General features: G+C 39.3%; 2 protein-coding genes across 2 annotated transcripts; both read right to left on the minus strand.

Annotated features, from left to right (window-relative positions):
• Nucleotides 1-6133: 6133 nt before the first annotated feature.
• LOC140311797 (uncharacterized) lies at nucleotides 6134-13434 on the minus strand. The gene is made up of 9 exons (XM_072389336.1): nucleotides 13056-13434; nucleotides 12444-12596; nucleotides 12226-12331; nucleotides 11294-11417; nucleotides 8445-10814; nucleotides 7922-8090; nucleotides 7518-7680; nucleotides 7297-7429; nucleotides 6134-6429 (listed from the first exon to the last, which is right to left on the minus strand). The coding sequence occupies exons 1-9, from the start codon at nucleotides 13118-13120 to the stop codon at nucleotides 6263-6265; spliced, it is 3450 nt and encodes a 1149-aa protein (XP_072245437.1). The 5' UTR covers nucleotides 13121-13434; the 3' UTR covers nucleotides 6134-6262.
• A 634-nt stretch (nucleotides 13435-14068) lies between these two features.
• On the minus strand, nucleotides 14069-23865 carry alpi.2 (alkaline phosphatase, intestinal, tandem duplicate 2). The gene is made up of 11 exons (XM_072388675.1): nucleotides 23739-23865; nucleotides 23196-23312; nucleotides 21877-21992; nucleotides 19542-19716; nucleotides 18825-18997; nucleotides 18426-18551; nucleotides 18199-18268; nucleotides 17736-17874; nucleotides 15665-15855; nucleotides 15437-15547; nucleotides 14069-14348 (listed from the first exon to the last, which is right to left on the minus strand). The coding sequence occupies exons 1-11, from the start codon at nucleotides 23812-23814 to the stop codon at nucleotides 14080-14082; spliced, it is 1563 nt and encodes a 520-aa protein (XP_072244776.1). The 5' UTR covers nucleotides 23815-23865; the 3' UTR covers nucleotides 14069-14079.

The raw sequence follows: 23865 nt of genomic DNA on the forward strand, positions 1-23865 counted from the left end.
CATCCACTTATGTAAAAATGATTCAGTGGTTAAATGTCAGAGCTGTCCGTGCCATTAAGGCCAGCATGTTTGAAGGAAGGACACCCTCCCCTCCTCCTTCCTCTGTCTCTTCTTATTTCTCTCGCTCTCCCCTCAGCTTCCACATCATCCACCACCCCCCCACTCACTCAACCCAGGCTGGTTTGAGGGCTGATGTGCAGACCTTGTCATTCAGATTAAGGCCACATTGTCAGCTCAGGGCTCTTCTCTCCTTAGTTGCGTGTCCCGGTTCTTTCTTCCCGCTGTCACCCTCATCCCGCGGCCAGAGGAGACCTTATAAAGCTACATTCCTTCTCATCCTCCTCTGTCAGTTCCAAAAGTGTCACTCAAATCAGCGTTGAGGACTGTGAGAGACTAAGTAAGCAGTGTCCCTCGCAGCAAGGACTGTGCTTTTTGGTCCAAGCTTTGGTGACATGTCATCAGCTTAGAAATTGTTTTTTGGACTGACGTCTTAAGGGTTTATTTTGTTTTAGCTTCGAACTGAAAAGTTTTTCATAAGAACACGTATATGTAACATGACACAGAAAGAGCAGCTCTTGTGGTGTGAGAAAGAGGCGCCTTACTCATCTGCACTATTGTTATTACTCACTGTTTTGCTGCTTTGTAGTAAAGTAAGACGTGCAGTTATTTTCAAACCAAAGTTTTATGTGTGAAGGGGGCAATTAGCAGGAGGAGAAATGCACATCATCTTAGTCACTCCTTATCCTGCTCTGGAAGTGTCCCAACATGGTATTTATCATCTGACCACATCTTGACTTGCTGCCACAGTTGCCGTCACGTCATGTCTAAAGGCTGGAGCGGCTCTGTGGCATTTGCTTTCCATGCCTCTCGCAAACTGCGCTTTTTGTTTTTGCTTTTCTTTATTCTTACGATAAGCAATGATTCAGCACACTGGTGGAGAGTTTTCTGGTATTTGTGCAAGGAGAAAACGCACCATCATAATGAAACAAAGGACGTTGTTGATCAGAGTGAGTCGACAGTTTCGTACTCGCTGTCTTCCTCATGCTCCACCTTGCATGAAGCCATTGAGGCACGCTTGTGCCTCTCTAGAGGCCGAGCAGCTGTGCTTCTGTACAGCACACAACAACTGGCTGCGGCCTTCGCCCAGGTGGCGTGTTTACCAAAACCTACAATGAGTCAGGAGTTTCAAGATGACTTCCCATCTCTAACTGCTACTTGCAGCAAAATGAAATGTGTTCCCATGCTCTCACAAGGGGTGTAATAAAGACTGTATGTCCTGGGAGTAAAGTTGTCCTTACAACACTGGAATACATTGCTAGGATTTAAAGGTGAGTCACTTTTGTTTCTTTTTTTGTGGTGGAATGGCTGCAGTTGTTTTTTCAAAATTTTGCAATTAAATAAAGGGCGATAGTTTAATGTTTAGAGGAAGAACTTTTGAGTTGCATTTGTGTATTTTCGTTTTTTAAAGTGTTTTTTCGTTTTATTTTATGCCTCCTCTGAAATACTGAATGTGAACAAGGAACAAAAGGTCCAAACAATGTGAGCAGTGTAGGTTTTTCATAGTTGATCCTGCAGAAATAATTTATATTATGTAATCTTGCTTAAAAAAAAAAGCTAAATTTTTTTCTTTGCCACGTTTTTTTCTTTGTAGCTCTTAATAACTAATGCAACTAATATATAAGTGTGGGGTAATATTAAATCTGTGCATCTGATGTTGTCTGATAAGCTAAAATTGGAAAAAGAGTGAATTCTTATTGTTTGGTGGGATTTACATAATTCTTCGTTTTTTTCTGAGAATGAAAGCAAGATTAAGTGCGAATTTTAGAAGCTTTACTGACAAAAGAGGAGATGGGTTCCCTCTTCACCTCTAAGCAGACTGTCATCCCATGTCACCATCAGGTCTGTTCTTGCCCCAGTGAACATTCAACGCTGTCGGTGAGTTTGAGCTAAATTGAAAAAACCATCGACCGTTGACTGTACCCTGTGGTGAGCCTTTGTCACTTGGTGTCTTAAAAAAAAAAGAAGTCCAGCAGAAACCTGCACACAGGCGTGGCCACTGACTCCATGAAAAATCGCACGCAGAACGCCACGTTCCTTCTCTGCAAAAACAAGCAGAGAACTTGCAGTTAACAGCAAAGGTCACAATCAACATTCATTGCTGTCGGTGGGTTTAACTGTGTGGAAGAGCTCACTGAACGATGAATGCAACTGTGTCCCAGATTTCATCCGACCGTCACAAGGAATATTGTCATAGTATGCTGCAGGAGGCATTATTTATTTCTCCTCTGCCTTGCCTACCCGCAACAACGGTCACATGCAAGGTGTTAACTGATGTTCCAGCTATTTCTTTTTTAGTTTGGCTATAAGAGCAGGAGAAAAAAAATATATATATATATATATTTGAGATGTAGTTGCGTTTGGACAGGATTTATTTTTAGATATTAATAAACAAGGTGCTGAATGTGAATAGATATGAATATGAATTAATGGGAGAGGATTATAGAAAAAATGATAGATTTGGAAGAAATTCTTACACATTTTTTGTAATGTTTTTCTTTTTTTTTGTGGCAAACCATTAAGGAGTTTTCATGTTATTTAATTGAACCGTGTTCCTGATTGTCACAACACTGCATGTTCTTTCTTTGATACAGTTTAATCAAATAAATGATCTCACATTCAGCCTTCGGTGATGTTGTGGGTCTTTCATGTTGCGTCTTGGTTTGGTTGGAGGACATGTGAAACTGATGAGGTTGGATGTAACGCACTCGAAGCCTTTTCTTTTAAACATTCACAAAACTAGAAGCTATCTGCAGTGTATTAATGCTACTGATCAAAGAGCCACGCCACAGATGTGATGCACATTTAAATCTGGTTTACATTTAGTCTTACTACTTTTTAAAAACAGCTTCCATATTTGTTTTTCTGCTTTTAACGACAGCATTTCATCAATTTTACACTCATTTACTTGACAAATGTACAGTAAAATCTGCAATTATGATTGCTTATCGTATTTACAAAAGTTCCTCACAGTGGCAACATTTTTTTTTTTTTTTTTTTTTTTTTTAGTTTTTGTGCAATGAAGAGTGAGTAAACTGGACCTAAATTATGTAGTGTAAGTGGTCTTTTACTTTATATATTTTTTATGACCATGTATTTTTTATTAATCCTGGAGTAGGTGGCACAACCCATACATAGTTACAGAAGCTTTTTGGGATAAATGTGCACACAATGCAACTAAAACAAATGACGGAGCAGTCAGGGGTGTTCAAAGTGAAAAGAACATGTCATAGATGGTGACAACCTCTAAAAACACCCCTTTTAATGGGTCTTGCTTGAAGTACTTCATACCTCAGTAAAAACTGGGATACTAAGTGTAACAGATATTTCTGTTCTTTACTATTCTATCCTATATGGATTTTTGCATATATTTTTAATGAGGATGTGTTCCAACACGTCTCATACATTGTCTCTTAAGTGTGTGTGTGTGTACCATATTTCCACTTTTACACAACACTGCTGGGTGAACTTGATGGCTTTTTTCATTCATTAATTTTGTATAGCCGCTTATTCCAATTCAGGGTCACGGGTGGGGCTGGAGCCTATCCCAGCTGTCATTGGGCGAGAGGCAGGGTACAACCTGGACTGGTCGCCTGTCCATCACGGGGCCGATGGCTTTTTTTTTTTTTTTCTCTTAAAAACTGCCACACTACCCTGTCAGGAAAGTACCAGCTTTAGTGTTGACATGAAGGACTTTAGAGTGCCGATTCTGTATTAAAACCACTTTTTGACCATCAAATATGATGAACAGTAATGATTCAACTGGAAAACCCCTGGTCTTTTACTTTTATTTACACAACACATTGGTCACGGCAGTCTTTGGCTTTCAAAATAGCATCATAACCTGGTGTTCTCCAGTTACACCAAAGAATTTGTGAAATTCTTTATAGTATTGTACATTTGAAGATTGCTAAGGAGTCTAAATTGTGAAACATGTAAACATTTAAGAGAATCCTCAGAAGAGATCTGAGACTGTCTTTCAGAGGATTTATTGTAAGTCAGGTCAGAGGGACCATGACGCTTGTACGAAACTACTGCCTAACCACGAGCAAGAAGCTACAGCTGTACCCAAATGAGTCATGTTAACGGTAATTAAAAGACCATTTTTACAAAATTAGATATGCGCCTTCAAAAACTCAGTCTGACAAAGTAAGTGTATGCTTATATGAATTATTATCAATAACTTATTTTTGTGAGAATGAGGCCACTGAGGCTCATGTTGGCATTTGTACAAATTGTTTTAGTATTACAGAAATAAATTTCAGGTTGTTAAAATTGCAGTTTAGAGGTATTTGTTTTTTTTTAAAAGAAAATAAATATTCACATGAACGAGACGCCCACTAATAACAACACTTATCTTAATTAACCACAAAGCAGTAGGTGAAGACTGTGACCATATGAAGGGCATGGCTCTGTACTGAGGATGAAAATGCATTACTTCCTTTGTCCACTAGAGGGACATCAAAGAGAAGTACATCAATAAGCCTGTGAATTCAGGAGGTTATTTATGCCTTCTACATTCACTCCCCTTATATTCACATAAACTAATAATAAACAAAATTATGACAGCAATGAAACGGTGGGAGAACTAAGCTGCAGTTGATGTAATCACAACGGAAAAGAGCCCTTCGTTAACTTCAGGTGTGTCGTTGAACGTGATGGATCGAAAATCAGTCAAGAAAACACATCAAGTAGTAGATCACAGTTGAGAGGCTTTATTTTTAAAACTGGGAAACCTGTAAAATCAGAAGGTGTCCGTTCACCTTTCACTTTTTTTTTTTAACAATTTTTAGATGAATCCAAACAGCGAACAACTTTAATGCAAGTCATCAAAAGTGAAAGTTAATGCTCTGAGTCAGGTGTTTTACTCCCAGACCATTCTATGCCCCGACATTAAACCCGGGGATTGGGATATAAAGTAAACAGTTTTTTTTCTTGAAATACAAAGTCTGCTTTTGTTAGTAATAATGCATTTTTTGGTGGTTTAAAAATAAAAAAATATATGTGCTACTTCAAGATAACTCAGTAAGCATAATAACCTGAGGAGATAATGAGCGCTTTGAGGGCTCACGAGTCGGGCCGCTGATGTGTAATAAATGAGAAAAATGACAAAATGATGACACCGAATAACAGCTGCAACCCCAGAGATGCGGCAGGCAGTCTGACTACCCTGCACACTCAAAGACTGAAGACTAAAGCTTAGAGTTTGTGGATCTACTGAGAACACATTAATATATTTGGCCAAACGTCCGACACTTTTAGACAAAAAGTACATCCTAGACTCACTACTGGGTACGATCATTCTAAGAGCTAACAGCTGTTTACAAAAAAAAAAAACCACAACGTGGACATCCAGCCATGTAAACAAGTATTAAAATACTTTAGCAAACATCAGTCTGACTTCTGTACATACACAACTACAACCTACTTAACTTCCAGGTATCACCTATTTCTTTTTATTTTATTTCATTGTAAATATCTGGTAGTTTTTTTTTAAGATGTTACGGGTCAAACTTATTTACTTGAGATGTGACACCAAATCAGATAAAAAGGCTGAAATGCACCTGAACTTCACCGTGCATCGATTTGACTGCCTGAATAAGTTTGCCTCAGACTTCTGAAAGTGATTACGTTCCACCATCTTACTTGGATCCGTTATTTTTTTGTCGCAATGCCGACAAAACAATGTACAAAAATCTGTGAAATCCATAAGCAGATGAAACTAGACAAACAAGCAAAAAAAAATTGCCAGAAGATGTCACATCAGGCTGTTATTAATCAAATTATTCAGTTCATAAACATTATGACATCATAACAGAATTTTAAATGGTAATGAGTTTGACAAATTAATTATTTGACACGTTCAGTTACCTTGTTTCAAATGCTGAATTTTAAACAATTGGGGTCAAAATCCATGATTTTCTGTGTATAAAGATAGATTTTGTGCTAGAATATAAAAAAAAGGTGCTGTACCCCAGCCCTGATGCTACATACCACATCCTGCTGCAGCAGATTAAGAAATCTGAGTTAATTAACAAGAGAAAAGCAGTTAAACTCCAGATAAAAGCTCAAGTGCTCCTTAGGTTTTAAACGTCACGCAGCCTTTGACCAACGATGGGGCCGCTTTGTATTCTAAAGAAGTGGTATTTTCCCCTTTGCGTCTTGGCGTTTCGCAGTTTTTCACAGACCATTCCAGTGAGAGTCTCTACTGCCTGATGTCTGCTGGTCTGAGCTGTCTCTCGCCCTCGGCCAGGAAGATCTGCATGGCCCGATACAACAAGTGGATGCCGAGTTCCCGCTTCCTCTTCAGCTGCCAGTTGGACACCACGCCGTAGAAATCCCCACGTTTCTGATTTGTGAGCATCTTCAGCCCTAAGATAGTGGGGGGGGGGAATAAATTGGTACTTGTGTAAGAACGCTGTGTCCGAATGTGCTGCCTTTGAGCAATTTCTCATATATCACCTATGATGTTCCAACACATGCGTTCTTTTCTTAACTCAGCGAGTTGCAGATGTTACTCATTCATCAATTTTGAAGTTATCCATGTATAAATCTATAAGTTAAGTTTAGCATTAATACATTTTTTCTCATATAGTTTTTGGAAAATGGCGACAATTTGGGTTAATGTATCTAAGTAAATTGGTTTCTTTAATTTGGAATAGTATGGGTTAGGGTTATTTCTCAATGGGGTTAGGGTTGGGTTAGGGTGTCATTTCTCAATTGTTTGTATCCTTCCCACAAATACTGCCCCGTGTCCATCACCACCACTACACTGCCTTTGTCGGCTGGTTTAATGATAATATTTTATTTAGAAGTAGGTTTGGAGGTACTTTCCCCTGACAGGGAACTGCATGAGATGGCATTAAAAAATGTTTAAAACCTTGAGGTCGATGTAGGAGACGCATATTTATGAACTAAAGCCAACAAATATAAGATAGTAAAATGAAGAACAAAAAAAGTTCATTTCAAAAAGTAAAAAAAAAAAAAAGGACACATTTTTAATTGAACTGTTCTTACGCTCCTTTAGTCTAGATGGAGTCAGAATGAAGTCGAGAGTTATCAGCTTTTTGTGTTGCCTTTTCACCTCAGTTACATTGTGCATTTAATTTGAGATTTTATCTATTGGCTGATATTTAACGGGGTGCCGTTAGAACATGTTACAACAGTAGATGATGGCTGTGTAAATGAATACTTTTTTTTTCTGTGAATTTAAGTGCTGCCCCTCCCTTTCACACTCACCAATGGCCTCCACCATACAGGCCTCTCTGGTGTAAGCCTCCACTGGAATAACATTCTGGAAACAATGCAGGGAGATGACTCCCTGCCCGGCGTTCCACACCTGTAGGATGTGCTGCACTTTCAGGGACAGTTTCTGTCACAAGGAAGGACAAAGAGGTTTTACACACCTTTTCTTTTGGATGTTTGTCAGTTTTAATGTACCAAGACAGACGATGCCTTACCTTGGAGGTTTTGTCACCTTTATAGTACTCTAAAGCCTCATAAAGGTGACTGTAGGGGCGGGAGCGTTTTCCTTTGCCCACATAGAATATAGCGTGGATAAAAGTCTGGAAACACTCATGTGGAGTCATGGTGTGACTGCGGAAGGGGAGGTTCTTCGTCACTCTATCGAGGGGGGGACAAAAAAACACCCATTTAATTATTTTGAGAAAGAGGAAAGGCATTTATCTGCATGACAGGGCTGGGTTTGGGTAGGGACCAAATTGTCATTAAACCTTTCCTGGTAGCCCAGTTTGTGGTGAGTTACAATTGCTGACACATTCGTGGGTTATACGAAGCTAAAAATGGCATAAAATATTACATTTAGCTAACTAAATGTAGTATATTTAACAAGAAGACAAAGGACCTTGGGTCAAGCAGCAGGTAGTTGAAGCTGGACTTTATTATGCCTTCCCTCCACTTCCTGTTCTGATCTGGCTGGTCGAACTGTTGACTCAAAGCCTGCTCATCGGCGTGGCAGTCGGGCAGCTTGAAGGTCTGCAGGACCCAACGCAGTTCTGGACTATAACTTGAATCTACCAAAATTAAAATTAAAAAAACAAAAGGTGAATGCTGTGTTAATGACAGTGATGATAAGCAGTCTGAGAGCTATTGCAGCAAGATGTCTAATACACTCGGGGTGCTGATGTAATCCACCCCCAAAGAGACTGAATGCTTGCAATAGAAAATAACATTTCTAAAGAAGAGTGATTGTTATAACAAACTAGATCCCAAAAACAGATAATCAATTTATTCTATACATTTCTTTCATGTTTCATTGGTCTTATCCAACACACCCCTTCTCTTCCAAAAACTGCCCACAACCCCACCAGCATGTACTATCGTTTATGAATTATAGCTCAAGTTAGAATATTATTAATTGGCATCACCTGTTTGTGGCAGTTCTGACTGCTTCTGTTGATTTGGTGAGCAGGACTTGGACTCCTGTAAGAGGCGGCACAGCCTTCGCATGTAGGTGGGCCTGGTGCACCTGCTGATGGGACCTGGGCTCTCCCCAAACTCCACCAACCTCAGTCTCAGCTCCTTGTCAGTCATCCCTCTGGTTTCTGGCAACAAAGTGTCCGCAGAGTCACTACTCTGCTCCTCCTGTACCATCATCTGGGGTCGCTGGTTCTCCTTTCCATCGTTGCCCTTTATTTCAGTCTGCAAGGAACGCCAGTCGTAGAGAATAGTCTCCTCACTGCCGGTAGTGCTCATGCTGGAGCTGAGTGAGGTGTCCGTTGTAGGTGGGACATGAGTCTCAATCAGTTTGTGGCCCTGTTCTGTATCAGTGTAGAGGTACTCCACTGGTTCGTCCAGGTCTTGAATGAGTGGACGGCCGCCAGGGGTGTACGACAGGTCAGCCAGGCGCTGTGGCTGACGGCCGCTTGACAGCCTGCTCATGCTGTACCTCGGGGTGCACCCTGTGCCTGGAGTACAAGGAGGGTCGGAGTCCTCCCTGGACCTCCTTGGAGAAAAACAGCTGGACGTTGATGAAGATGAAGCAGAGTCTGACTGAGAGCTGCAGTCCTCAGCGATCCAAACGTCTTCGTTTTTTAGTCTGTCTACCAGGTCCTCAGCAGGGGCATCGTTCGCCTTTCCCTTTGTACTTGCTTCATCTCCGCTAGTCAGATCATCAGTTAGAAATTCCCTCTCTTCAGAAAGAGCCATGTTCTGTCCTCGCATAGCACGAATGATGTCCGCGAGGTTTCTTTCATAAGCGTTAACTGAATCGTCCTGTTTTTTTTCTAGTATAACTGTGTCAGACAAAGACTGGGATTCGCCAGCAGAGTCAGGTACAGTCTTAGGAAGAATGAGAGTATCAGCTTGGCTATTACTCACACTTGAAGTGGCTCTAAGGGTGCCGATCTGTGTGTCCTGGCTATTCATAGACAAGGAGTCTCCCTCTTCGCTTCCCCCCGAATAGGATGATGTGTAGCAAGGTGCTTGCGGGGAGTTGTAACAACGTCCGCTGCTCTGAGATCTGGGGGTCTGTCGGAGTGTTCTTACTGGTGTGGGTAGGGTATCCTCAAAGAGTGAAGACGTAACGAGGCTGTCGGGGGCTTTGCTTGTTCTCAGTGAGCATCGACTCAACCTCGAGCGTGTCCTGCCCGTCACAAAAGGACTGGGAGTGAGAGTAAGATCAAACAAGGGCTTGGCGACGTCTCCTTTACATGAAGCATCCATGACAGTAACACCACAAGCCTCCAATGCCTCAATCTTCGGGCGTTTCCCTTCAGACGAGGTAAGTTGGTCGAGCATATCAGGTAAAGGCTTTACAGCTTCAGGTTTTGAACCTATATCAGTTTCTGCTTGAACAAGAGAAAGATTCTCATCTTGCCTTGTAATTTCATTATCAGAGTCTGTAGAGACCCGAGTGCTTTTGTCTGACTCAGCCACAGGAGAAACCTCCTCTACCACAGGGAGTAAAAGATGCCCAGGGTCTACGCAAGCATCCAGAGCGCTGGTGTAATGGTCACTGTCACAGCTACTATAATGGCTGCTACCGGTCCCGCTGCTGCTGCTGCTGCCAACATGGAAATGTGCTTGTGGTTCAGATGCAATCACCTGAGGTTCTTTCACATTTTGCTCCTCCGGTTCATCGACACTCACTTCCAAAGCAAAATGGCCGATGACAGTTTTCTCCAAGTCCTCCTCTGTGCTGTCGCTACTTTCCCTGCAGAAAACATAAACATGATCCGGTGACGTGACATCAATGCCCTGCCTGGGTAAAACAGTGGCCATGCGCTCCGAATCTAGGAAGTCCGAGAACTCAGACACGTCAAAAGGTAAGCTGCTGGTGCTGTGGCCGCCTTCACCAGCAGGGTGCTGTTGGTGAGATTCAGGGCTGAAAACAGGGAAATATGTGTCTACATCTCTGAAGCTCACGCTCTTCCGACTTGCTCGCCTGGAGGAAAAGGCTGGAAGAGTGTCTCGTCTGGAAGGAGGGATAATACCACCTGCATTTTCCATTCCTTTTGATGTGAACATGCCTTCATCAGTACACGAAGCACGCTCTGAAAGTGCAGGTTCCACTGCGGACAAGCGAGTGCTCGAAAGGATGGACGGACCAGAGGGTCTATCAAATGATATTCCTCTGCAGTTTGGTCTTCTACCAATGTTAGACAGGTTGAAAAAAGATGAGCGCCTTGTGCTGCTTAATGGGGCCTCACCAAAGTCACTTATCACAGATGACTGGGAACTAAAGCTGTAGTCCAATTCAGGATAGCTGGACATGTTGGTCTGGTCTGAGTACACAGCTGTGGAGAAGAAAGAAATGAAGGCAGTATAAATCAATGCAGTTCATACCATGATGATAAACTTCCACTTGTGAGCCAGTATTTGGAATTACAACTTATATGACAGTCTTTGAACTCAACAGAGCTAGTTTGTGTTTTTGTTTATCTAAAAAGGGAAAATGGTGAGTTTGTGGGAAATGTTGAAGTGAATAAGGTGCACATTATACATTGCTCCCCTTTAATTCGAAAAAAAAGGACTTTATACTTTAAAGTATTATAAGTTAAAGTGCCAAATACGTTACTATTTTGCTATTAGCGGAACAATTCTGCAGCTGCTAGGATGTAAAAATCCACTGGCAGACAAATATAATAGTCAACATAGTAAATATAGTTGTGATAGTAAATAAAAAAACTAACTGGACAATCAACTGTAACTTTCTCTGGATGAAATTCTTTGAGCAATCAGATACACGATGCATATTTGAAAGAAGCTACTGTACAGTATTGAAATTTGGGCTCGTCATCCTCCTCGGTGTCTGCTGAGCTGCCCTGGTATTCCAGAAGGAGGTGGGCACATTGTCGATTTTCCTGTTGCTCTGCAAGCTGCCCTGGTGTGTTCCCTTCCTGCACGAGCAAACACAAGACACAGTCAGGAAAACTGAGACACGAAGTTAAAGCCAAAAATAATTCGATCTTGCCATCATTCAGGTATCTCCCGAGGCCATGTTTACACCCGGTGTTAACATGTGTGTCATAAGAGTCTGGATTTTAAGCAGACAGTTCCACGCGCATGTGTGATTAAACCGAGGACCAACAGAGATCTTGTCACTCACATTCTGAGACGGTGTGGGACACATATGGCCACATTCTTTTTACGCTATAAAAGCAACCTACTTGCCTGATGTGTTTACTGGGTTTAAAAAAAAAATGGTATCAGAAACAAAAATCAGTCTTAACGTGTGTCACTTATAGAAAATGACTCTTTATTTCTGTTTTTGTCTGAAGTAGTCTTTGGCTCTGTTCAGTAGGTTCGTTCCAGGGGCCTCTCTTCAATATTCATCTTGAATCTTTAGAGCTGAACCTCATATTTCTGTTTCACAAACTGGGATTTCAATGCAACGTGATGGAACTTAACGTGGAGCATTGGAGCGAGGGGAAACTGTCGTTGTGTGTTACAGGACCAGTGGGTAGAGGAGTATGGAGAACAATCCTAACCTATTTCAACCTAAGGCTGAACTGAAATCAGCCATCTCCTTTTGATTAGATCAACCAAGACTCACGTTATGTCAAGAAAGCTGTTAAACAGCACTGACAAGCACTTTCTAAACACTCATACAACAGGGAAATTTAAGTAGGAATTGATTCCTCGTGTTCTGCTCTGGCAAATTGTGATCCATCCAATACCATTTTAGGAGTTGAATTCAAGCCTTACGTTATCTTTCATAGTTGGGTTCCCACCATTCATCAGGAGCAGCTTGAGATTGTGGTAACATCCCCACAGTGCAGCAACATGAAGAGGAGTCAGGCCCTCAGATGATCTGAGAGAAATAGGATTTTGAGCTATCAGTATTGGTTGTTGCAGAATTGAAGCAATGTCAAATAGAGAGGAAAAGAAAAAAAAAAAGGGGGGGGGGGGGTTGAATTCACTACCTGATATTGGGATCTGCTCCATGTTGCAGCAACATTTTCAAGCAACGCACGTTCTTCTCCGTTTCTTTACCAACCGCCAAGTGCATAGCAGCCACTCCTTTACTGCCAACCAGGTGAGGGCTGGCACCTTCCGAAAGAAGCTGCTGCACAGATCTGTCACGGAATAAAAACTTGTTACATTCCACAGTGACATTTGTGTTCGTTAAATAAGAGCATTATGGTCAGCATAAACGTCACGGCCGGACTACAGTGGCAAAACAATTTTATCTAAGAATTTTGCATCATCGTAGCAATTTAGTATGTCACTATTACTATTTATTTTTTTATTTTCAATTAGCTATGAACACAGTATATTATAATAAACTAAATCATAGAGGATCGTGAGCTTCATTGGGTTGATGTTTGCAAGCATTAGTTTCTCAGGATACACTAAAAGAGCGATTCTAACTCGATTACTATAAAATGGCTCAACAGTTCAACCTAAAATGTGGCAAAATAAGATGACAAAACACACAGAGGAATCGAAATTTATAGGCTTCGTGTGGTTGTCGCATCTTTTCCAACAAAGGACATGTCTGGGCAAAAACAGAGACAAAGAGGGTCGATCATAACCTGGGATCTCCATTGATCACTGCGGCACAAAGCTGACTCGCGAGCCTCCTCCTGTTGCGATCCATGGTCACCGATATTAGTTTACAAGTTATCCTGAATTGTGACTGACATCTTCCACTTCAGCTCATGCCTGAAAATCAAACAGTGAGCAATGGATAACTTCCAGTCGAGGTTAGCTGACGGAGCTACTCCAGAGGCGACTATCCATCGCGTTCAAGGATTTAATTACGTTTTTTTCTGGGAAAGTAGCCCACAACAAATTAATGCAATCAGTTCATCTGCCCCTCAAATGTTGGTGAGTTTAATACTCTTAAACATTCACTACGTTAAACGTTATCCACAGATTCGATTAAACTGCGTGTATATTTTGGTTAAAATTCCCTCCAATGAGCAAACGGAAGTCCCGCCCAGAGGCCTCCCTGATTGGATATATTTTCACCAATCAGGTGGGGCTATAATTGAAATCCATTGTCTATTACTGTACAGTTTGTGTATTACTCCGGTCACCTTTTTCTAAAAACAGCTAGCCACAAATAACACTGTAGTCTGTTGAAGTATAACTTTGCTTCATTTCACTCATACCCTGCAACAGCTTTTAGAAGTTGTATTTATTCATCAATAATGCCTCACTGCCAGGGTATTGACAATCCATTTATATATTATACAGTTAGTGTGCCGACAGTCCATGCATTTTGGCAAGAGTAAATAAGCAGTGCATACTTTGGACAGGTTGCCCTTTAATCAAGGATATATTTAGATTTAAATAATAATTACAACCAGTTTAAGATGCATAGGATTAATAGTGTTGAAAGTCATGACTCTATGCAGCAATGATAGTAATGCTTTTCATTACAAAGTTTTCTGAACAAGTAAGAATTGCACAAAACTGTAGCCTACTGCTCAAAGTTGAGCAAATATATAATACTTAATTCAACACAGCACAGTGTTAAGTACTAATTTACATTTCAGTCAAAGTTGTTGATAGATTTTTTACAAAATCTGGATAACTCCTGGGACAGAGATCTCAGGCAGAGCAGAGTGTAAGAAGGAGGGCCATCAGAAGGAGCAGCACGCTGGGATGAAATGTTACAGCAGAGCTTGGCGGGGAGAGGTTGCAGTCTGTGTAGGGCTCTATGCAGGCAGCATAAGCCATGGCATGTGCAATATAGCTCTGCTCCTGGACGCCGTGAAAAAGGTGTGACATCGGACCTTTGGCAAAGATGGCCACATCCTCTATACCATGGGTCTCTGCTACAAGAGGGACAGGAGCCTGCTGAAGGTAGCCATTGCTTGCTAATGGAAAATGAGATAAAGCATAATTATATTAGTTGTATTTTAGTTTTATGCCACATAAACAGACACACTGAAAACTTACTGTTAGCACACAGTGGGTGTGAGGGAATTAACTAATTTTGGATCAGTGTTTTCAAAGCTCTCCCACAGATCACTTGGAAGCAAACAGTATATCTGCCATAAATATAAGTCCATAAATGGAAACAAACATCTGTGAATGTCACAATGTCATTTTTTGAACTGTTAACGTTCTGCAAGTGTGATTTGTGCTAGGGAGACAGGATGAGATTAAGTGGTTGAGACATGCTGAAATGGGATTATCCTGGTCAATGGATTTTGTTTGTTGTGTCATATTTATGGGATTTGCTGTGTTCTTTGTTTCTGTTTTAGCTTTGATCTTGTCGTTTAGATTACCATGTTTAGTGTTAAGCTTTACTTCCAGTTATTCTCTCCGGTTTCAGTTATCGATCTTGGTCAGGGCAAATACTTCCTGGTTTCTTCTGTTCAGTGCCAAATCGTAGTTTTTGTTTGCTCTTGTGTATATCATCCCTCATGCCAAATTAAGTTCTTCTCTTCCTGCCTCTTTAAGCTCAGTGATTTGGATTTCTGTGTTTGGGTTTGCTGCCACAGCAACACTTTTAGCTTTGTTTCAGTTTATATTCTCATCCACCTTGCTGTTGCTTGTGAACATGTGTTTGGGTCCTCTTTATACACACCCCATAAGGCTGTTGAAATTGAAAGAACAACTGATGATATGATAAAATCTAAATAGCACGTATATCATAAACTTGATATTATTTAATGCTTTTGACAGTCTTGAGGGTCATTAAAGCAATGCATCATGTTTCTTCATAGACTTTAATATCAGACTGTCTTTAAATATTTCTATCCATTCTCTTTGTAATTGTGGTTAATTGCAATATGCTGTGTGAAATGTCCAAAACATAAAACAACATTTCTGTCATTGGTCTGACAAAAAGATAGATTTACTTTACTTTGTGCCTGTTCTGTAGATATCCTGTTACACCATTAGATGGAGCTACTGTACAACTAAGTCTCCTTTATAAAGATTACTAGTGAGCACTTACATGAAATTGACTCATTCATATCTGGGCGAGTTCCATTCCGATATCCCGGTCCATTCCCATACACTGCAGTAGTGAAGTGCTTTTTGTCTGATGCCAGTACTCTGGACACCCCTGTAAATTAAAGGGCAAACTCGTGTCTTAGAACCAAGATGAGATGATAGGAGATCACTTTGTATTGTAAAAGCTTTGCATATTCAGCTGTTATCAGTTACCAAAAGTGCATTTTACCTAAAACAGGGTTTCCTCTTGGAGAAAATCCTCCAAAAGCGAACACATGGGAGTGGTCAGCAGTGACTACAGATAGGGTGTCCAGTTCACTGGTGAGTTCAGCTGCTCGGCCGATTGCCCGGTCAAACTCTACAGCTTCATGCAGGGCTGTTTTGGCTACCCCAGCGTGGTGACCATGGTCAATTCTCCCACTTGAAAAATCCAAAAGAAACACAAATAAGCATCACAAGTACATCTGATTAGTAAATAATCATTCATTGACAACATTGATTTAATCCCAGGGCTATAAGTTAAATATCAATAAATATTCATATTAATATTAAATATTTCAATAAGAGTATTCTGCTTACTTTCACAGAGTAGTTCATGTTATGTGTAATTAAACAAAAATAATGAAGGAATTTTCTGTATTTCTTTAGAGAAGAAACATAAAACTTTTACATGACATTGGATTTATTATGAGAAATTGTCCATTATTAGTGAATTGCTAAATTAAGTTAACTAATAAGAGAGTTAGCGTTTAACTGAAAAGTGAAAAGAGAAATTAGAGGTGCATGTAGGATCAGGTGTGAGCAGACAATATGCTGAAGCCATCACTGATGGAACAACAAATTCATAGTTATCAGTAAATTCTAAAAGGGAAACATCAGGAAATCCATCCATGAACTAAATCGAAAAAAAAAAGAATAAAAAGAAGTGTTACTCAGAATAGCAGAGTTAATAAAAAAAATTAAGTCAGTGTTTTGGAATGGCCCAGTCCTAACTTTAATCAAAGGAAAATGTTTTTTTTCCTCCATAAAATAAATCATGTTCTGTAGCTAATCAGAAGAGTTAAGTCTCTTGAATTCCATTGTCAGTGCAGAAGCACACAATGGTTCATTTTGACTGTCACACAGAAATGTGTGTGCTGTTGCAAATAAGAAATAGTGCAGATGGCAGCATCATGTTCTGTGGGGACATCCTCAGTCATTACTAACACAAGCACAACCAGCTTGTGTCATTAATGGCCCAAGCAGTCAGCCAGGAGCAGTACAAATGAGCACAGATTGGCAAAGAAACAAACACACTGATGATTAAGACATGTAAGCATGAATCTAATTACCTGCTCAGGAAAAATATTCAATATATTCTTTAGGTCAAATTATGTTGGATCTTTAGATGCACTATTCAGTACAGTTCAATAAAGATTGTTTATCAGTAGTACTTTGAAAAATATCAATTCTTCCATCATAACCGCATATCATTTCCATGTGATAGCTTACTCTTCAGTTTAACTACATTAATTTATGCTTTTGTATTTTTATGGCTCAAAATTGAAGAAAAAGTGAGGGAGAGTCATAACCCCTTGTGAGGTGCGACGTACTGTGGAAATCAAAACTTGTGTGATATGATTTATCAGAAGCGTTTGGCGTTTACCAAATGTCAACAATCAAAATTAAATGTTTTCTGACAAATGGGTTTTCATTGCCTGGGGTCCTGACAATCCAGTTTGAACAACTTTGAGCGCAAAACCACATTTCATCCAACATTCCTAAAAATTCTACAGTGACATCATTTCCACTGTTTCTGCAGGCGTACCTTATCACTCTTATTAGTCCCGTTGTCGTGCAAAAATTCTGAGACATTTGAGACTGTAAGAGCTTTCATGTTATATCCAGACACTAGAATGGCCGTAAGAGTCTGAGTTGTAAGTGACTGAAAGGGACTGATGCATCAAATAGTCAATGGGAAACTGAAAATGAGCATTTATCATTTCCACATGTAAGTTCAAATATTCATCGAGGGAAGTCCATAAAGTAGCAAATCTGTGCATCATGTGTGTTCAAGATTAAAAAGCACAAGCTGTGTCTGGATGTTGTTCTGTTTTTTTAATGTCTCTGAGGCAAGCAAAACTAAATTTGCGCTTCTAGATGAAGTGGAGACATGCAATCATATATAAATATAAATTTTTGGGCTTTTTTTTTTTTTTTAAACCCAGATTTGGGTTGTGGTCTGATTGTATTTTCCAACAAATATGTCACACTATATCTGTTCGCAAAAAAGTGCTCACCAAAAACTAAATAATGTATACTTATCTTCAACAAAGAGGAAAAATCCTTTGGGATTCTTTTGGAGAATTTTAATTGCCTTCTCTGTCATCTCTGAAAGTGAAGGGTCCATGGACGGATCACGATCCAACTCATATTTGCAGTCCTTGGTCTCAAACAGACCTACACGGAGAGCAAATTTTCAGATCTCAGTTTTCACATCTAATTCTTGTCAATTCTTATTTGTGAGATTTTCATTGAAAGGAGGTCTTTGTCTGATCGTTCAACATTGCTTTTTAGACTGTATATGGACAAAAAAGCCCATCTCTCTTCTGATTAAGGCATTTCAAGCAGTTTAGGTGGTCATTTAAGCAGGAACATGGGGGCTTTCTACTTGATGAAGTGCTGAAAAACATTTTGTGATTATGAAAGTTGTCACTCTTCCTATTGTATATATTCTATACAGTTTAGAATGTTGTTGTTACTTGTGTATTAAACAGTTCATACCCAGAAGGAAGTCTGTATGTTGAGGATTGACAGCATCAAAATCAGCTTTGTTCCAAACATATTTAGCTCTCTGTAGGCCACAAGCAAAGACAAGCAAATGAACAGAGTTAGAAAGCGTGTATGTTAATATACAACAGTACAGGAAAATAAATCAGGGGGGGCGACAACAATAAAACAAAGGAATTGTATGTAAATCTATAAATACATATGTACAAAATGATATTTACTGTTTTGTTCTTTGCCCACTCCACAATAAGATTTTGTCCATCATTTCTTTCTCCTGTATGGCTTGGATACTCTGGGTCTTGCGTAGTTTTTGGAAGCATATACTGACGACCGCCACCGAGAATGACCTGGATTTGAAGACATGAGAAGACTTTCTATGTCTCATCCTTATGAATTTTAGCACCTCCACTTCTCCAGTGTGTCACCACTGTCTCTCTGATATTCTCTCTTTTAAACACTGCAAGTGTTTAAAAGTTCCCCCTCTAAAGGCTTCAACAGAATGAGGGACCAACTGCCTGAGGATATTTTACAATGGGTCCTCTCTGTCAGCCAAGTTACAGAAAACTAGACTGAAGTTTGGTCTTGAAAATGTACAGAGGCAGCGATTTATCCATACTTACATCTATCTGTGTGTTGTGAACCAATTGGTAAGCAATGTCACGGCAGCCATTTTGGATAGCCTCAGAGGTGAGAGAAGCGTCAGAGTACCAGTCCCTGTCAGCTGAGTGAGCGTAGCTTGCACCAGGGGAGGCATGCTGGACTCTGGTTGTTGTGACAATTCCAACTGATTTTCCTAAAACATAAGACAGTTGTCTTAATGTGAACATAAATCAATAATAACTATGTATTCTTTATAGATTTCACATTTTATAATGGCTGATTAAGCCCCCAAACACTGACAAAACTCAACAATTTTGGTTGACATGACAGGAGACAGATATAGACATACAGAATTACAGAAGGTTTTTTTCTTTGGTATTTTAGAGTGTACAAACTCAACTAGGCCATATGTTTTCATTTAATTTAATGCATTTGGATAGTGAGTCGGTTAGTAAGCCATCATTATAGACTTATCCATAAAGTAAATTTTTCAGTTTTTTTTTTGTTGCTTTGATTAAGCTTGAACAAATCTTAGCCCTATTTTCCCTGTGCCCTTAACAAACATTTATGGTGTGAAGAAACAGTTCCAAAGCAGTCTGTGTTGTATATATATATATATATATATATATATACATATATAATTTATATCGTATAGGTGCTGGTCTATATACATAATCCCAATCTGATTCATTGGAGTCAAGATATTTTGGGAAAGCTTTGTGTATGTGGGGGCCAACCTGCTTTCTTGGCGCGGTGCAGAATAGATTTAACTTCATTCCCATGACTGGCACTACAGTTGTACCTCGGGGTGGCGGCGGAGAGGCCCAAGGTGCCGTAGTTTGCTTTCACACCGCATAAGTATGCTGTGGCTGTGCCAGCACTGTCTGGCATCTGCTGGTCCACGTTGTACGTCTGCAGGGACCAGATATAGTCAAATGCATAAACATCAAGATATATCACCTCAAGTATGCTGTTTCTTATACATAATAACTTACACTCAGAACAACAGTCAAATAAATTGGTTTCTCTGATAATGCATCCTCAACCTTTACAAGCATTTTGAGTGTATCTGTTTTATTTAATTAAGAACTGTGGTAACCTCCTAACTTTGGAATTTGTATTCTCATATGCTGCATCGGGTAATAACAGGGTAAAGGTTGATTCAGTCGCTCTAATCTGATGCTGTTTTTATCATATCTAGTGTATAACAAGTCACAATCCACTATGATTCAGTTCTGTAAATTTACTGTAAAATTCTCAGGTTGTGCGTTAAGCCCTGACTCTGTAAATGAAGAACAAAGTTGCTCAGAATATTTCACAAAACACTATTATCTAACCAGCAACGGTAGAGATTATGCTTGTGGTGACACTATACATGTGACGTATGTCCTGGTAATCATTTAAGCTACATTTATTCTGAACTTGTTTTTGTGAAGCTGAAATAACTGCTGTCAGACATATGGTTCACTCACTGCACCATAGTAATTGTTTGTACAAATTTTTGGAGGAGTCTTAGAGGCATGATTGCCAAGTTGATTGATCACAGTTGATTTATTTGGGTTGAGGCATGATTGAAAATATTTTGCAAGGAAACAAAATGCTTTCTGGTTAGTTTTACCATAAACCTACGACTTCCTTTTTGGTCACTGTAGCTTGTAAACATTCAAGAAATGTATTTTTTAAATCAATAGATCTATATTTTCACTCAGCTTCAGAGACTTCCACTTCCATACTGTATAAGACCATGAAATTTCTCTTTCAGCCACATAACCCAGTGTGTAGGAGTTTAACATCTGAAAGAGAGCTGAAGAAAGGGATGCATTCACTTTTGATATTTCAGCTAATTAACACTCTTTCTCCCTAATGAGTGACTCCGTTTTTTAACAAGTTTAATAGTAACAAGTTGAATGTAGTTTGTTTACAGCGAGCCTTCAGAACTGGGACGGGGAGCAGTTTAAATCATGTGCTGCTCTTACCTGAACTTAAGTTATCTACCCTTTCGTTACAGATTAAGTAGTTTGTCTGTTATGAGCTTCAATCAGAAACCCAGCTACTTGTAAAGAAACATATTCTCTGCTATTTCAAATCTAGCAATTGGTACAAATCAGATTTATTGATATTTTGATGTTCTTTAGCATCTTCCATGGAAACCAAGACGGGGGAATCATACTCTACTCTTTTAGTCAGCTGTTGCAAAAGGTGTTAGTTAAACAATGATTTGGGGTCAGCATGCACCTGTTAATATAGAAAATCACTGGGTGAGACCAGCTATGGCGGTATGGATGTGTGGCTGTGTGAGGTGTGAGGGGTCAGATGGCTTACTTTACAAGATCGCATGCCAGCCAAGCATACATCTAACATCAACAGCATTATTCTTGATGACGAGACACATTATCTGTGAAAAATGATAAATGTCCACCTCCAGGAAATTAACAGTAACTTACTGTTTCAGTAAGCTGATAGCAACACACATAAACTGTACATTGTCTGAAGCCTGAGGAAAAGTCTGGCTACTAATCTGCTTTTACTGGCAGTAATGGAGAACGTGACTTTGTAGTAACATAAATTTTATCTACACTTCTGTGCATAGTGAACAACATTTAGATTAGAGATTCTTGAACTTGGGCCCATCAAGATAGCGACTGAGTTAACTAACCGTCTTTGTCAAGGAGCCTCTGTCGGGGGGGCATTTGTTGTGTCCCAGTACAAGAGAATTTGTAAGGAGGATATTTCAATATAAAAATCCGTAATTTAGGTAAAATTACAATATGTTGAAAAACAGAATTAATTAGCAATTCATTTGTAAATTTTCTGACTAACTAAACAAAGTCATATAATCAGTTGGGATGTTTTTAACAATCAGACAGCCGAAATAGTATCATTAGTGCATACTGAATCTGCAGGATTAAAAAAATGTAGAAGTGTTTTTACTTCATGTTACTATGTTTTCTATCTGTTGGCTTTTTCATTTTAAGCTGTATGCAACTCCAAAACCATTACTTATGCAGTTGTTTAACAACTGAAGACACATTCCTATTTAGGTGTCTGAATGTGGTGTTTGAGTAGGCTGACCTTAGAGAGTGCAACATGAGGGAAGGTATCCATAACCAAACTGCTTTCCTCTCCAGATTTTTCTTCTAACTGACCTTTGAGGATCCGAGCAGCAGTCACTGTGGTTATACCCATACCTGAAAGCAGTTGGAAACACACCTGGTTAGACTGTACTCTGTGAAAATCAAAAATATACAACATTTTTTAATATCCTTTTATTTCTGTTACACATTCATTGTCAGAAATTGTGCTTTTTAGGAAAATCAAAATATTGGAACTTACTGGAAGTTGTCTATGTTTAAGGTAAAATATTACTTTCCTTCTTTACATCACATCTCCATCAGGTCTTTTAAAAAATAACTCTGTTGTCATAAACTTGGCTTTTATGAGGTAACTAAATGTTACTGATCAATCTCAATTGCTGATAAAATCTTGATAAATATGTGCTGTAATCAGCATGTTTGCGGGAGGGAGTGGATGCAGCTGTAACCATGCCACCATAATGACATTTTTTCTTTAAATGTGTAATTTGTACAGTGGATTGGCCAAATGAGAACTTTGAATCACAGAATGAACCAAAAAACATCAACATCGTCATTGTCATTGTAACAGGATCAGGATTGGGTTGATATTAGGATTCTTTTCTCAGTAAATTACAGGAAATTTGTTTTCCATAGTCCTTAGTATCCCATAGTACTGTTTAGTGGAAAAAGTGAAGAGTGTAAAGTGATTTGTGCTAGTTTGATTGAATATTTATCAGGTAGTAAATGCCACTGAAGCACAATATTAACTGGCATAAGGGCTTGTAAAGTGTCCTTTATTATTGTATCTTATAGTAAAAAGGGTCTGTGCCTAAAGCTATGTTCAAGACTGCATCATGTTAGCTTTTGTAATATATATATGTATATATTTAGTATTTTCCTACTTTATTGTGTTAAAATGTCACACAATGCATCTGAGGAAGCACTCTATGGGTTCCCAGAAAATATGTATTTACTGTAAAATGAAATGAGTAAATATTGAGCATTAATAGAAGACAGTTTAACCATGGAAGTTGGAGCTGTTCAAATCTTTATGTTATGCTTCTTTCTTTGTTTTACTTTTCACTCCAATTAATATCACATGATAATTGGTATCAGGTGCAGTGCGGACTGTTTCGCCGCTATTCCTCATAAATGGCTTCCACATAAGCCCATCATTTTTGGGGTCAAATGTGTATTTGGCTTCAATTGCAGCATCTTGTTTTGATTGTGAATTACACCTCAAAAGACTCGAAGGAATAAACAGAGTGAAACACTTGACAATTCAAAGAAAATGCTTAAATGGAAGGAAAGACTCACCGTCCCCAAGAAAGAGGATGAAGTTCTTGGCTTGGTGCACATTGGGCTGAATATTCAGGGCAGTATGAAGAGCCTGCTTCCCTTTATTGTTCCAATAGTTTGCCTGGAGCTCTTCTTCTACGAGTAAGAAAAATATAGTATGAAGGTGCCAACCACAGATGTAACTCATGTTGTATACATGAGTATACAACATATGATGGCTTCAGTTGGTTTGAATGAAATTTCTGATTAATCAAGTCTTGCATCAACTGTACAAGCAAATGTATAATGATTGCATGATGAGGAAACCAAACTGACAGCCGAATAAAGGAACAAACAAAAAGGAACAAATGCAAGTTGAATTTTTTACTTTGAAGTCTTTTTTTTTCCATTTTTCTGATATCTGAAGTTGTTAGAATATAGATTGACAATATTTTCATTCACATATGTGAATTAAATATCTGGAACTTTTTTACAGTGTCCTTAAAAAACAGGTCTCATCTGCAAGCAATATTTAATTTTTTGCCAGAGACTTTATAGCAGAAATATCTAACAAATCCTTACCTGAAAAGCACAAAGTACATTGCACTGAAATGATAGTCAACAATCCAGTAAGAATGAGGTTATGTCTCTTCGCCATTGTGTTGACGACTTGTGGATTTATAAAACTCTACTTGTCCACTAACTGAGG

The sequence above is a fragment of the Leuresthes tenuis genome, unplaced genomic scaffold, assembly GCF_036924035.1.
Source record: "Leuresthes tenuis unplaced genomic scaffold, fLeuTen1.0.hap1 SCAF_7, whole genome shotgun sequence".
NCBI classification, from domain to species: domain Eukaryota; kingdom Metazoa; phylum Chordata; class Actinopteri; order Atheriniformes; family Atherinopsidae; genus Leuresthes; species Leuresthes tenuis.

Bases quoted from the DNA above. Each gene is read 5' to 3' on its own strand.
- alpi.2 (XM_072388675.1), bottom strand. From the start codon at position 23,814: ATGGCGAAGAGACATAACCTCATTCTTACTGGATTGTTGACTATCATT. The intron at 19,717-21,876 runs GTCAGCCTACTC...TGGTCCCTGCAG, and splicing joins CTCATGTTGCACTCTCTAAG to ACGTACAACGTGGACCAGCA. The intron at 18,269-18,425 runs GTAAATATCATT...TGTGGCCTACAG, and splicing joins AGTGGGCAAAGAACAAAACA to AGAGCTAAATATGTTTGGAA.
- LOC140311797 (XM_072389336.1), bottom strand. From the start codon at position 13,120: ATGGATCGCAACAGGAGGAGGCTCGCGAGTCAGCTTTGTGCCGCAGTG. The intron at 11,418-12,225 runs GTAAGGCTTGAA...TTGCTCGTGCAG, and splicing joins ACCCAACTATGAAAGATAAC to GAAGGGAACACACCAGGGCA. The intron at 7,430-7,517 runs GTAAGGCATCGT...TCCTTGTGACAG, and splicing joins AAGGTGACAAAACCTCCAAG to AAACTGTCCCTGAAAGTGCA.